Consider the following 14,670-nt stretch of genomic DNA (forward strand, 5'->3'; position numbering starts at 1 on the left):
ACATCGGGTTGAGGTCACGGTGAAGGTCAAGAAAGCACCTGGAGAGGATCTGAAACCACACAGTGTGAAATAAGGACAACACCCAACAACGACAACTTCTCCTTGGGTGTTTGTTATTATTATTTCATTTATTGTTTAATTTGAAATTAGTTTATTTATCTTTGACTGTATGATACCTGAATTATTTTTGCTTATTAAAGAGTACACAATGAAACAGACATTTTGAAGAATAAAAAACATTGAAATAAACAATTAAAGTCCCCCTGTGGTGAAAATCAAGTTTTTAATGTTGTTTATATGTCTATGTGGTGTTTTTAATACGCTTTAAGACACACCATGTGTAAGTTCATAAGTCGACAGCATTGCTGAGTATTTTCTCCTTAAAACTGCAGTGAACCAAAGACAGTCTCAAAAACACGGTTTGAAATCGCTGGTGTTTCTGACGTCACAAACGACCTTGTAACCAATCAGATCAACGTGTGATCGTCAACCAGTGGATCTCTGAGCTGAGTGAGTGAGTGGAGGCGGGGCTCATTTGCATATTCATAGAACCGCGCATACTAAATGAGGCGAGGGTGTCGAGTTACATTCAAGATATTTTAAGACATGAAGAAAACAGGACTTTGACTCACAATAGACAGCTGGCATTTCATCAAAATCAGTCGATGTATGCAGAACTTATTACACCCTTCCTGTTTTCAGGGGCAGATATAGAAAATTATTTATAGGTTGGCATGAGGATTACGAGGTGTGGCAATGCCAAAGCAAGTGCTCATGCAAAGTTTTTGTGAATTTATGGCCTGACATACAGATACATGTTCATGACTATATGAAACAGTTGCATTACAATAAAAAAGAAATAACAAAATATCAATATCCAGGGCATCAACAGATTGTAAATGTCTCTGAGCTCTTAATCTTTACACTGTTAAAATTATGTTAGTGTGAAATTACAGTATATTCCAGGTTAATAATTGCACTAATATATAAGACTTCTCTTTTGCACTCTCAGAAATGTATTGTAAAATCTACAGTACTTTACTGACAATTTTAGTCAAGTTTTTACAATTGTACTGTAAAAAAAAGCTTGGTTTGACTGCGAGTTTAGCACAAAAAAATTACTGTTAACAAACAATATCATACTGTATTTCTATAGTGCATGTACTATGAAGGTACCCAGCATGCAATGCGGCATGAATAGATTATCTGTGCTGCTGAACATATTTTTGGTTCACTTTTAGCAGTTTGTTTTGTTGGTTTATTTTGTAATATTCAGAGTTTATCTCCTTTTTTTTTCATTTTTTTTTTGAGTGTCACCATTGTTGTTTTGTAGTATTGATGTATTGATGTCTGTGCATCATTAGGGGATGCTTGTAAGAAACAAAGTCTTGTAAGATGATGAGACACTGCAACGACTGACAGGCGCTGCGTCATATCATTACGCCTGCTGCTCTCATGGTACGGCATTGAAGTTTCTTGATTATTACGCAGGAATGAGAGTATAGTTCCTAGCCATATCAGCCTAGAAAATCTCAACTTTACATTTTCCGTCGGTCTTAGTGCACGATGTAACTACAGAAGAGTCAAGTTTTAAATAGGAAAAATATCGAAACTCTTTGGTCATTTTTTTTGAGAAATGCTAATGGTCTTGTCCACTTCAATGATGTATGCTAAGCTATGCTAAAAGTGGTACCGCCAGAACCGGAGATCGGCTGAATGGATTCAAAAACGGTAAAACTCAACAGTTTAACTCTGGGGGAGTTGTAAAATGAGCCTATTTCCAAAAAAAGTGGAGTATCCCTTTAAAGTCGTCATGAAATCAAATTTTACCATTCGTATTTTTTATATGTAATATTGTAGTGTTTATTATAAATGATGTATCATTACCCTTCCCTCCCCCCTCGAAACGACTTCTCTTCTCTTCTGGATAAAAACTATTACTAGAGGGCGTGGCTATTGTGATGTCATCGTTTGGTTCGCGGGAGGCTCATATAAATATGGGGTGATTCCTTCCGGAAAATTTAGCTGCTCGTCCTCGTTCTCATCGTGGGGTTCCTCAATTAAAAATGCTTCATGGGAGGGTAACGGTGGGGAGTCCGGTGGAGAGAAATCCTGTAAACTGGCTGTAAATTGGCATTCAAATCTGCCTCCATTTTGTTAGCAATGCCCAACCTCCATCGATCCAATCAATCCCCGAAGGACGAAATCAAGCTCCGCCCTACATTTTTTCTAACTTCAGAAGCCGATTCACTCGGGATATACGTCACAATAGGAAAAAAAAAGACGATCTCAACTTCAGTTTCAAGACAAACGTGTGTTTTTACTTAACATGTTCAATTGTGGGATATACTCAGCTGGATTAATTCTGCTCCCAATATTTGGGATGTGTGAAATCTATCCAAAAATAATGTATACTAAAAATATTCATCTGATAGGCTACATCAAACAAATGCTGGAAAAGGCTAAGCTGAAATTGCAATATTTCATTTTTCATAAAGTATGACATAACTAACAATGTAGATAAAGTGTGTTACACATGCATTTGGTGGACTCATTTATCTGAAGCAAAAGCATGTTCATATTCATGCTTTCTTTGGGAATTAAACTCATATCTTTTTACGTTGATTGTGGCGTCTTAGAAAAAAGGTTCAATGGGGCATTCATCCTAAATATCGCTGAGAAAAGAAAAGAAAAGAAAAGAAGGAGAAGCAACTAAGGTCACGTTTGCAGATTCTCCATCACCAGAGAGCCTTGTTGTAGTTGAATGTGTGAGTGCTGCCATCTGGCGTACACCCCAGGAACTGCATCAGCACCATGGCCAGCACCCGCGCATGCGCGCTTTAGACCAAACATCTGTTCTTCATTGCTTCAATGTTTTTTAAGGTTATTTGCATTACTTGGGGGAACTTCATAGTTGTTGTATGGATGTCTCTTCTGATTATGTGTTATTGGATTTGTCTGTATGGTAATCTTGATTTAGAGACTAAGACTAAATTTGGGTAATTTTGTCAAAACGTGAAGTAAGATGATGGGGGGTTTGATCTTACTAAAATAATGCAAGTGCATGTGTCAAGAGCGAATAGGAAAACTTGTACGTCTCTGACGCTATAAAATGACGATATAGAAAGTACTTTTAGCCATACACGCATATACAGTATCAGTATTTGGAAACATTAAGATTTTGATCTCTTGTGCTCACCAAGGCTGCATTTATTTGATAATAAATACAGTAAAAACAGTAATATTGTGAAATATTGTTACAGTTTAAAATAACAGTTTTCTATGTAAATATATATAGTAAAGTGTAATTTATTCCTGTGATCAAAGCTGTATTTTCAGCATCATTACTCCAGTCTTCAGTGTCACATGATCCTTCAGAAATCACTCTAATATGAGGATTTGATGCTCAAGAAACATTTAATACTATTAGCAATGTTGAAAACAGTTATGCTGCTATTTTTTGGTTTTGTTTATTTTTGTGGAAACCATGAAACACCGCCATTCAAAGGTTTGGGGTATATATATATATATATATATATAATACTTTTATTCATCAAGGACGCATTAAATTGATCAAAAGAGACAATAAAGACATTTAAATTGTTGCAAAATATTTATATTTCAAATAAATGCTGTTCTTTTAGAATCCAGACCGAAATGTATCACGGTTTCTACAAAAATATTAAGCATGCACAAATGGTTTTCAACATTGATAATTTTTTTTTTATTAATGATTAGAACCATTATTAATTATTGAGCACCAATAATATTTGAGCACAAAATCAGCGTTTTCCTATAATTTTATGAAGGATCATCATGCGACACCATGGCCGTAGCCAGCTATGAGGTCACCGAGGTCCGGACCTCGGTCATTTTTTTACATTCAAAAATAAAATGTCAAGCTCTCTGAATGATTAATTAGCCGTGTTTAAACCACCTCATATGAGTGTTTGCAATTCATGTTGCTGCGAGAAGCTAGCGCAGTGAACGGGGATTGAGCGCGTTGTGTGAGTGAGGGCGCGAGTGCAGCCTCCGTGTTGCCAGATCCACCTAATGGAAAGGTGTCATAGTTTCCTGGACCTGTTTTTCTGATTTAACGTGACACTTTAGGAAGTTATTAAAGTGGAAAGTTGCATGTTAGGGTTAGTGATATATTAATCTTATTTCCAAAACACAAGCTTTGAACTTATTTCGGATTCTTATTATTAATATTTTGTTTTGTTTGCTTGTTTTTCGTAGCAATATCTGGCAACATTTTACTGTTTCTCAACTAGCAATCTATTCAGTCAGCATATTTGTGTTTGATCTGTGTGAATTACAGAAATATAAGACTTGCTAGACCTACTTTTTTCTATATTTCTTTGCACAAAACTCTCCAGAAAGTGCCATTTAATGGTTTATTTTTCAAAAAAAATCCTGGGGGGGCATACCCCCGGACCCCCCAAGTTAGAGACTAGCCTACACCACACATAATTAAATCCAAATTTAACTCCAAATTTATATATATATATAGGCTATGTCAAATTGCTTTTTTTTTTTTTTTTTTTTAAAGGGTCGCAGCTTAATGTCCATGGGGGAATGTGGTTCCAATGGCCTAACCATTATTATTGCACAATTCTTTACACAACACCCCGGACGGACCTCACTAATTTTAAAACCCTGGTTACAGCCTTGTGCGACACCACTGAAGACTGGAGTAATGATGAAATTTTTTTGCTTTGATCACAGGAATAAATTACATTTTAAATGATAGCCTATTTAAACAGAAAACTCGTCATCTGATGTTTCTTGTAATAGGCTAGTGTGTGAATGTTTCACACAATTCATACCGAAAAATGAAATTTAGCCGATTTAAACCCACAACAGTTTAATTTGATTCCACTTCTTTTCTACTTTCTTACACTTAAGTTTTGGACTGGAATTCAAAATGAATTCTCTACCTCCTCGATGAATGGCGCGCAACCGGGATAACGGGAGCGCGCGCGTTTCATCGCGTCGCGTCAGGATCCTTTCCGCGTCGCGTCGCGTTCGCAGTGTAGGTGTGTGTTGTGAATGAGAAAGAAAGGTCTGTTCTGCTGTGTTTCTGTAGCCATTGACGTCAGCAGCGCGAGGAGCGCGAGTCATCTCAGCGACCAATCAGATGCGAACAAGCAGGCGCTCGTCTGTGAACTGCCAACGCTTCTGATCAGAATGACAAGCCGAGGCTGAGCGCTGCCCAGGTAACACACACCGAGGATGAACGATAGATAAATAACAACAACCACGACAACAGAAGCCCAATTCTCCCTCAATCCCACAAAGATGCGCGTTGCACGGGACGCTTTCCTGAGCCTCATCTATACTTCATCTTCACTGGATGGACGAGGGATGGAGACACGCGCGCGTTCAGTGGTCGGTGCCAGTCTTTGTTTGTGACATATTTCACAACGAGTCTGTGTTTTATACAACAGTGTGTGTGTGTGCATGAAATTCTCACTTCAGCTTGATTATCAGCTCAGAAGCGGTAAAATGCCTCAGTTAAGTAGCCTCTTATTTGACATGCAAAGGGCTAAAAATAGCTCACTCTCTGCCTCTTTTGAAGAAATCTGTGTCAGATCAGTTGTGGAGTCTGGTATATGTTTTTAGTCAAGGTAAAGCAAGTCACATTCATTGCTGTAGCGCTTCTAACGATACAGATTGCTTTAAAGCAGTTTCACATTAGATTAATAACATTGATCAATTATGAATCAAATTCAATTTCAGCTGTAAAGCAGCTCTACAGAAGACATTATTCAGGTCAACGCACAAGTTCTAATGGTTTCCAGTAAAAACATCATTACAAACCATCAAGCGTTAACCATTAAACCATCACCTAATGGTTTCAGTAACAGTGTTTCCCGCAGATTTGAGCTCTGATCTTTATGTGTAAGGACACTTGCAATTGTTTTCCTTGATTTGCGATTTTTGAATGTGTAATTTCTTGTGGTATTGTCATTTTGTGTGAAACCTTGTGTGCTGCCGTCTGGTCTCTCTAGATGAAGAGAAAGCAGTATCTTAACGTGATTCTCCTGGTTAAATTAAGGATAAATAAAATAAATAAAAATGTTTTCCTCATTCTCCACGTAATTCTACGCCCTTGCCTAATGGTTTCAGTAACAGTGTGTCTCCCGCAGGTTTGATCTTATGTGTGACTCTTGCGCTTGTCTCCTTTTCAGTGATTCGCCCTCCTGCTGTAGCAATGAGTAACCTCCTCCTGAACGCTTCTCTGTTCGACTGGGATGTACTGGAGGGAAGAAACACGTCGCCTGTCCCATCCTGGGATCTGGAGCCGGTTCCCGTGATCCTCAACCCGTGGGATGTTCTCCTGTGCGTGACGGGAACGCTCATGTCGTGCGAGAACGCGGTTGTGATCGCTCTGATCTCCTACACGCCCACTTTAAGAGCTCCCATGTTCGTCCTCATCGGGAGTCTGGCGTTCGCAGACCTCCTGGCCGGCCTGAGCCTAATCCTCAATTTCATCGTAACCTACATAATTGACTCAGGATTCGTTATGCTGCTATCAGCCGGGCTCCTCATCACAGCCTTCTCGGCCTCAGTGCTCAACACCCTGGCAATCACCGTGGACCGCTACCTGTCGCTGTACAACGCGCTGTCGTACCACACCGAGAGCACGGTGACGTTCACCGAGCGTCACGCTTGTCCTGTTGTGGGTCGTCAGCACTTTGATGGGATCGCTCCCGGTCCTGGGCTGGAACTGTTTGGACGACGAAAGCACGTGTAGCATCTGTCGGCCGGTCAACAAAAGCAACGCCGCCGCGCTCGCCGTGTCCTTCCTCCTGATATTCGCTCTGATTCTGCAGTTGTACCTTCAGATCTGCAAGATCGCGTTCCGGCACGCTCAGCAAATCGCAGTACAGCGTCAATTCATGACTGCGTCGCACGCGTCCTCCACCACGAAAGGCGTCTCAACCTTGACCACCATATTGGGAACCTTTGCTTTCTGTTGGATCCCTCTTGCCATGTACTCGCTGGTGGCGGACACTCGATCCCCTGTGATCTACACTTACGCCACGGCTCTTCCAGCAATCTGCCACTCCATCATCAACCCCATGATATATGCCTTCAGGAACCCTGAAATACTCAGGTCTTTGAGGATCGCTTGTTGTGGATGCATGCCTTACAGATTCCCCATGCGACCACGGACACCCAGCGATGTGTAGCGTCTTCAGATTACAGCGCAGTCGCGGTAATGCCACATCTTTAAAGCACACCAGAATCCACATTTTGTAATCCAGTGGAGTGAGGAAATGTTTATTATTTGGGGAATTTAGTAGCACTTCATGATACACACGTACGGTAATGACATGTTACTGTGATTAATCACTTCAGTAAATCGAATAATTCTGTATAACATCAACAGTAGCTTACTTATGGAGCCCATAAAGTGACAAAATGAGATTGGAGGAACATTTCATTTCAATGCTTTTTCATTCCCACAAGAAAGTTCGGTAACGCTTCCTTTTACAGTACTTACCTGTACTTACTTAGAAAGTACTGGCTAATATAAGGTAAGTACATGGGTTAGGGGTAGGTTCAGGGTTAGTACCTAGTTATTACCCAGTAATTATAATTACTATAATAAGTACATAGTAAGTACATGGGTAACAGGACTGTAAAAGGAAGCGTTACCGAAAGTTCGCTTGCAAAAATTTCGTCTTCCCAGAGAAAATTCGCTTTAGAAAAACTTTAGTTATTAGAAATTAGTGTTGTCACGATACTGGACCCAGATAGCAACATAGTGTTGGTACCATGAAAAATATAGATATTCGATACCATTTTCGATACCATACTGGCATAACACCACCATACCAGCCTGTTCTCACGTAAATGCGTCTGTATAGCACGCATTGTGTTTTATCGTGCAATTTATACGCGAAAATGAGTTTTTACGTGCAATGATACGCATTTTTTTCGTGCATTTGATACGCATTTCATTTGCGTGTAATACACACGCACCCCACACCACTAATCCTACCCAAACGTATAATACACACGCACCCCACACCACTACTAACCCTACCCTAACCAACCCATGCGTATCCTATGCACGTAAAAACTCATTTTCGCGTATAAATTGCACGATAAACACACTGCGTGCTCTAGAGACGCATTTAGTGTGATCGGGTTGGCCATACAGATAATTGTATCAGTTGTAACAACTTACACACAGCACAAAAAGTCGTTTATTTGAATCGTTGAACTACATTTACAAAGTAAACAGCCAGTAATAATAACATAAGAACAAATTAACAAATTGCAAACGATAGCACAAATAAATACAATAGAACAAAGAATGAAAATAAACACGGCTTTAAGTTTTTCAGGTGGGTCCACAGTAATCAAATGTAAAATAACACTGGATAGTTTTCCTTGTAAATATTAAAAACAGATTAATGCTTACAAAAGTTATTCAGTCAAGAGCAGTGAGTGATTTTCTCTGTCTTTTGTCCTCTGTTGAACATTAATGACACAGACGGCAGCCGGCGTTATAGGCCGAGCGAATGCACCATTCCAACATACTGATACACAACATGCCTCTTTCTCAACTATTAAGGTCCAAAACTGAATGTATTTACCTCAATACTACCTTTGAACCAAATGTTGCATGTATTTGCCCATTTAAGCGCAATAAGCCATGACAAATAAGTCAATTTGGTTCTCGCAAGCTGTTAGAGAGGCCGCTTTATGAGAGCTTTAGGTATGACATATATACACTCACCTAAAGGATTATTAGGAACACCTGTTCAATTTCTCATTAATGCAATTATCTAATCAACCAATCACATGGCAGTTGCTTCAATGCATTTAGGGGTGTGGTCCTGGTCAAGACAATCTCCTGAACTCCAAACTGAATGTCAGAATGGGAAAGAAAGGTGATTTAAGCAATTTTGAGCGTGGCATGGCTGTTGGTGCCAGACGGGCCGGTCTGAGTATTTCACAATCTGCTCAGTTACTGGGATTTTCACACACAACCATTTCTAGGTTTTACAAAGAATGGTGTGAAAAGGGAAAAACATCCAGTATGCGGCAGTCCTGTGGGCGAAAATGCCTTGTTGATGATAGAGGTCAGAGGAGAATGTGCCGACTGATTCAAGCTGATAGAAGAGCAACTTTGACTGAAATAATCACTCGTTACAACAGAGGTATGCAGCAAAGCATTTGTGAAGCCACAACACGCACAACCTTGAGGCGGATGGGCTACAACAGCAGAAGACCCCACCGGGTACCACTCATCTCCACTACAAATAGGAAAAAGAGGCTACAATTTGCAAGAGCTCACCAAAATTGGACAGTTGAAGACTGGAAAAATGTTGCCTGGTCTGATGAGTCTCGATTTCTGTTGAGACATTCAGATGGTAGAGTCAGAATTTGGCGTAAACAGAATGAGAACATGGATCCATCATGCCTTGTTACCACTGTGCAGGCTGGTGGTGGTGGTGTAATGGTGTGGGGGATGTTTTCTTGGCACACTTTAGGCCCCTTAGTGCCAATTGGGCATCGTTTAAATGCCACGGCCTACCTGAGCATTGTTTCTGATCATGTCCATCCCTTTATGGCCACCATGTACCCATCCTCTGATGGCTACTTCCAGCAGGATAATGCACCATGTCACAAAGCTCGAATCATTTCAAATTGGTTTCTTGAACATGACAATGAGTTCCCTGTACTAAAATGGCCTCCACAGTCACCAAATCACAACCCAATAGAGCATCTTTGGGATGTGGTGGAACGGGAGCTTCGTCCCCTGGATGTGCATCCCACAAATCTCCATCAACTGCAAGATGCTATCCTATCAATATGGGCCAACATTTCTAAAGAATGCTTTCAGCACCTTGTTGAATCAATGACACGTAGAATTAAGGCAGTTCTGAAGGCGAAAGGGGGTCACACACAGTATTAGTATGGTGTTCCTAATAATCCTTTAGGTGAGTGTATATAAACTATATTTCAGTGCACAAAGTTGTAAACGCAATGTTTCTCAGGGGAATGCAATAGTTTTGCAAGCGAACACAAATATTCATTTTACAAATATTTAATTTTCTTCCCAATCTCATATTTTTTTCCATCACCTTGTTAGGGCTTCATTCTCTGTGCAAGCTGCTTCATACCAGAATACAACTGTACTGTAAAACTAACTATAGTGGTTTACAACATACTGTACTGTACAATTAGGGTGTTTCCCTGCCGTCGGTGTGAGGCATGCTGGGACATGTACCAGCAATCCTTTGTGGCCCTATAAAGCAGGAGTAGAAGATGGATGTACAACTATAGTTGTTGTTTGTTACCACAGTAATGGTGTAGTCACAGTAAAACTACAATCTCTGATCATTTATAAAATCTGATAACAACACAGGACAAAAAAAATCCTAATATTTATGAAATACTGAGGCAAAGAATACAATAGTTATAGCTAAATAATAATATCCAGTACATGCAGTGATTTCAAAATCAGTCAAACTACAGAAACGCCTTATGAAGAACACACATTTTCATCACAGAAAAGTCTGAGTGCAACAACAACACAAACAAACGTTTTCCACAGAAAAACACCATTGCACTTCAGGACAGTAATTCATATAATAAATACCGTTTTGTGGCTCTTTAATGTGTCGCCTGGTAAAACGATCATCTCTTCCTCTTTACTACTAGTTATAGCACCAAATAAACACCAGAAGGTATGTTGTTTCAACCATGGAAAGACATCAAAATACACACAATTTTTCAAGTTCAAGTCCACCAACGTTAATCTACTAACTCTCCGGCGGAATGGCGGATTCAGCGTTATGATTGGCCAGATCGCTCGCCTGTCAATCAAACTCAAACTCAGCAGCACCACCAAATAATTACACATTAAATACATGTTGTCCATTATAATCAGAATGTGAACGCACAGTAACATGAGCGCTGTAAGGTAAAGATAGACCTGCAATTTCTGTAGTGATATAAGTGGATATATGCATTTACACAGATAATCAACTAGTAATGTGGTGTCCAAATATGAATCATCATCATCAAACGGGTATATAATTATCCAAATGTAGCATACACTTTGCATTGTTGCCTGCAAGCACGGCTGGTATGCCTGAATTCTTTACATTTCTTGTCAATACTATTTCTTTGCCATCAAACTAACCCCTGTACAATTATTCCAATGGCGCACTGAAGTGTGTGTTGTGCTATTCTCATCCTCCAGTGATTCGTTCAGATACCAGAACATGTGTCTCTGACAAGTTAAACTAGACGCTTATTAAATGCATTATGTTTCAGTTGAAGTTGTGTACGTTATTTATAATATACTGATATATATCGACGCTGATCTTCCAGGTGTGTCGTCACACCTAGTCATGTACTGTACGACGAGCAGACATAATCGTTTTCTGTTGTACACTGTTGATTGTTTTCATTTTTTATTTGATGCTGCTATCAATTGAATGTTGTGTGAAACTGTGAATGTGTGGTGCATTATGCCTTATTTGCACTTGATTTGATGTATTAAGCTTGAAGTTGTTTTGCAATCATTTACTACAGAACAGTTGTATGTAGGAGCCCACTAGACTACGTTTGTGTGTGAAGACATCTCGGTATCATCTGCTAAAAGCGTGTGTGATGGGATGTCATCAGTTCCCCTGAGACAAAATCTGCAATTCATTTCTGGTGAAGGCAGCCAAAGAACCAGATTCGTCATGTTGGATTTACTGAACTTGAATGAAACGACTGTGTTATTCTAAATAATATATAAGATTTCTGAATGTACCGTCTGTTGCCAAGAGTGCTGTGATTGTCTCAGACGTCCAACTTTGTATTACAATCACCCAGTCTAACATAAAACGTTGGTCTGGTCTTCATTCACAATAATGTCACATTACTTTTTTTTTTTTTCAGTGTAACATTTATATAGACGTATATTTTTGTACTTCCTTAGAAAGTTTCCCTCCTTGTGTGTTGAGAGATCACAGATTGAATCTATAAATAGCGTGTGTAACATTCAGCCCAGAAACACGGCTGTCTTCCTATGTTTGCAGTGTGAGACCGTCCGACTGGCACTGGTTCTCAACCTCTCTGACCTCGGTTTGTCCAGGAAAACACCCGGAGGCCTGATCTGTACCTCTGATACTTCAGTAGTAATAAAAATTCATACAAAAAAAAAAAAACATGATCTCGGTGTAATGTTGTAGGGGAGACGGTGGGCAATTGTAACATATTTTACATTTTCCTCAATAACTCACAAACTACTTGAGATAGACTAGTCATCTTTTGATACAAGAAACATATATATGTGCACTAATTAATAATACAATTTATATATTTTCACTTATAAAAACAAGACTAAAATATTTAATTAAATGCAAGAAGTCAGAGTGTTACAATTGCCCCCACCAAGGGGGCAATTGTAACACTGAGAAATAATTCCTACTAACCCACTTTATCTCAAATAAAAGCCTACCTCAAAGTAATCACTTTACTGCTGTTGTATTTAATAATGTTCCTTAAGAGTTTTTTTGTATATGGTTAAAATTTTTTTAGATGTCAGGCATCACACGCATTATATAAAAAAATGTATGTTAATTGATGATTTGTTAATACTGGAACAGACATTTATTTTAATACACCCTTTTAAAATGAAGTTTTACAATAGAATTTAGTGAAATATGTTCATTTTTTAACAGAAAAGTATGTCAACACACACAAACAAGCTTATTACAATGGGCCTTGTGGCTCGGGGGCAATTGTAACACAGTGTTACAATTGCCCCCGCTACTGCAGCCATGACAAAATCTTATATGCTAGCTAGCCCAACCTGTATTAGCAAAGGTTGTTCATGTTCGTTTTTAATCAATAACCTAGGGATAAAATGTATATAGGTTTAAATTCACAGACATCTAAACTTTAGACAGCAGAAGAAAAATACTGTACATCCAAAAAATAACTTTCATACCTCAAAATCAGTTTGTCGTTAACAACTTCTGCTAAAGTTGATAATTTCTTGCTTCTTTTCCACGGATAGAGAGAGAATCCTACTGGGCATGTACAGATTAAGTGTCATCACTCTAGCTTGTTTCTGATTGGAGGAATTGAGTGTGTTACAATCGCCCCCTGTTACAATTGCCCCCGGTTTCCTACACTTATATTTTTTTTTGCATTTTAATTAAGATTGTTAAAGGGTTAATTCCCCCAAAAATAAAATTTCTATCATTAATTACTCACCCTCACTTTGTTTCAAACCTGTAAGACTTTTGTTCATCTTCGTAACACAAATAAATATATTTTTGATGAAATCTGAGAGATTTCTGTCCCTCCATTGACAGTCATTTGAGTGTTTGAGATTCATATTTTTTAAATAAAGTGCTTTTTTTGCTCAAACAAAGTGACTGGAGTCGCATGGATTACTTTAAAGTCCCCGTGAACCGGAAGTTGCAAACGACTTTTCTCCAGTGTTTGACGTATTCCCGAGAGAAACGGAATACTAAATGAGGCAAAATGGTGGGCGTGGCTTTTTTCCCAACTAGCACCTGATTGGATCTAGAAAAGTAGGTGTTTTCATTCAGCCTGTCTACTGTCAGTTGGAGGGGCGTGATTATGGATGTTAAGAAGACGCCCAAACCGTGAAACCTACGTCATCAGGCAAGGTCCTCCAAGAGGGGAGGGGAAATTTCAGATTTTGATTAAAGATTACGAAGCCAAAAATTTTTTTTGTGTGGATTGACTTGCATGGATGAATTGTTCACCACAAAACGATCAATTTAGGCAAACAAAGTAAGTATGGTCAATTTTGAATTCATGGGGACTTTAAAGATGTCTTTACTACCTTTCTGGGGCTTGAAAGTGGGAGTTGCGTAGCCTGTCAATGGAGGGACAGACAGCTCTCAGATTTCATCAAAAAGATCTTCATTTGTGTTTTGAAGATAAGTCTTACGGGTTTGGAACGACGCGAGGGCGAGTAATTACTGACAAAGTTTTCATTTTTGGGTGAACTAACCCTTTAATATTACTAAATTTAAACCATTATAACCCCTGGAAGTTTGCTGAGGCCCCCTGGTGGAGAACCACTGTATACCGTCTTTTTGGGGGGAAGTGTGTAAAACAGTACACGGGAAAAATGTTTCAGACACTTATATGCTACCTTAAAGGGTGGTATAATGCCCTTTTCACAAGATGTAAAAGAAATCTCTAATGTCCCCAGAGTGTGTATGTGAAGTTTTAGCTCAAAATACCCCACAGATATGTTTATATAGCATGTTAAAATTGTCACTTTTTGAGGGTGAGCAAAAACGCACCGTTTTTGTGTGTGTGTCCCTTTAAATGCAAATGAGCTGCTGCAACCGGCACAGGGGGCGGAGCTACAAGAGCTCGTGTCATTTTACCTCACACAGACATGCACTGAACATTTCAACATCTTTTAGTCTTTTATGTTCAAACTGGAGTCAGACAAAGATGGAGAGACTCAAGAAGAAGTGACAACATGTAGAATTCAACAGGACATTTCTGAATGGTTAGTTGATGAATTTATGTAGCTTATGTGTAGTTATCTTCTAGTCATTGATTAGCATATTCTGTCATAATAATCGAATCCGGCGAAACTACCGGAAGTAAGCGGGCGCCATTACTGAGCTGTTGCTGGGTAGCGTTGCC

General features: G+C 39.2%; 1 protein-coding gene across 1 annotated transcript; it reads left to right on the forward strand.

Moving 5' to 3' along the window:
- Positions 1 to 5,338: 5,338 nt before the first annotated feature.
- gpr185a (G protein-coupled receptor 185 a) lies at positions 5,339 to 7,199 on the forward strand. Its single transcript, XM_056263533.1, is given in 3 exon segments — positions 5,339 to 5,391; positions 6,195 to 6,664; positions 6,666 to 7,199. Coding segments are annotated over 2 exon segments (981 nt in total). The 5' UTR covers positions 5,339 to 5,391; positions 6,195 to 6,217.
- Positions 7,200 to 14,670: the final 7,471 nt, after the last annotated feature.

The sequence above is a fragment of the Rhinichthys klamathensis genome, unplaced genomic scaffold (assembly GCF_029890125.1).
Source record: "Rhinichthys klamathensis goyatoka isolate OS25496 unplaced genomic scaffold, OSU_Roscu_1.1 h1tg000207l_1, whole genome shotgun sequence".
Taxonomy (NCBI): Eukaryota; Metazoa; Chordata; class Actinopteri; order Cypriniformes; family Leuciscidae; genus Rhinichthys; species Rhinichthys klamathensis.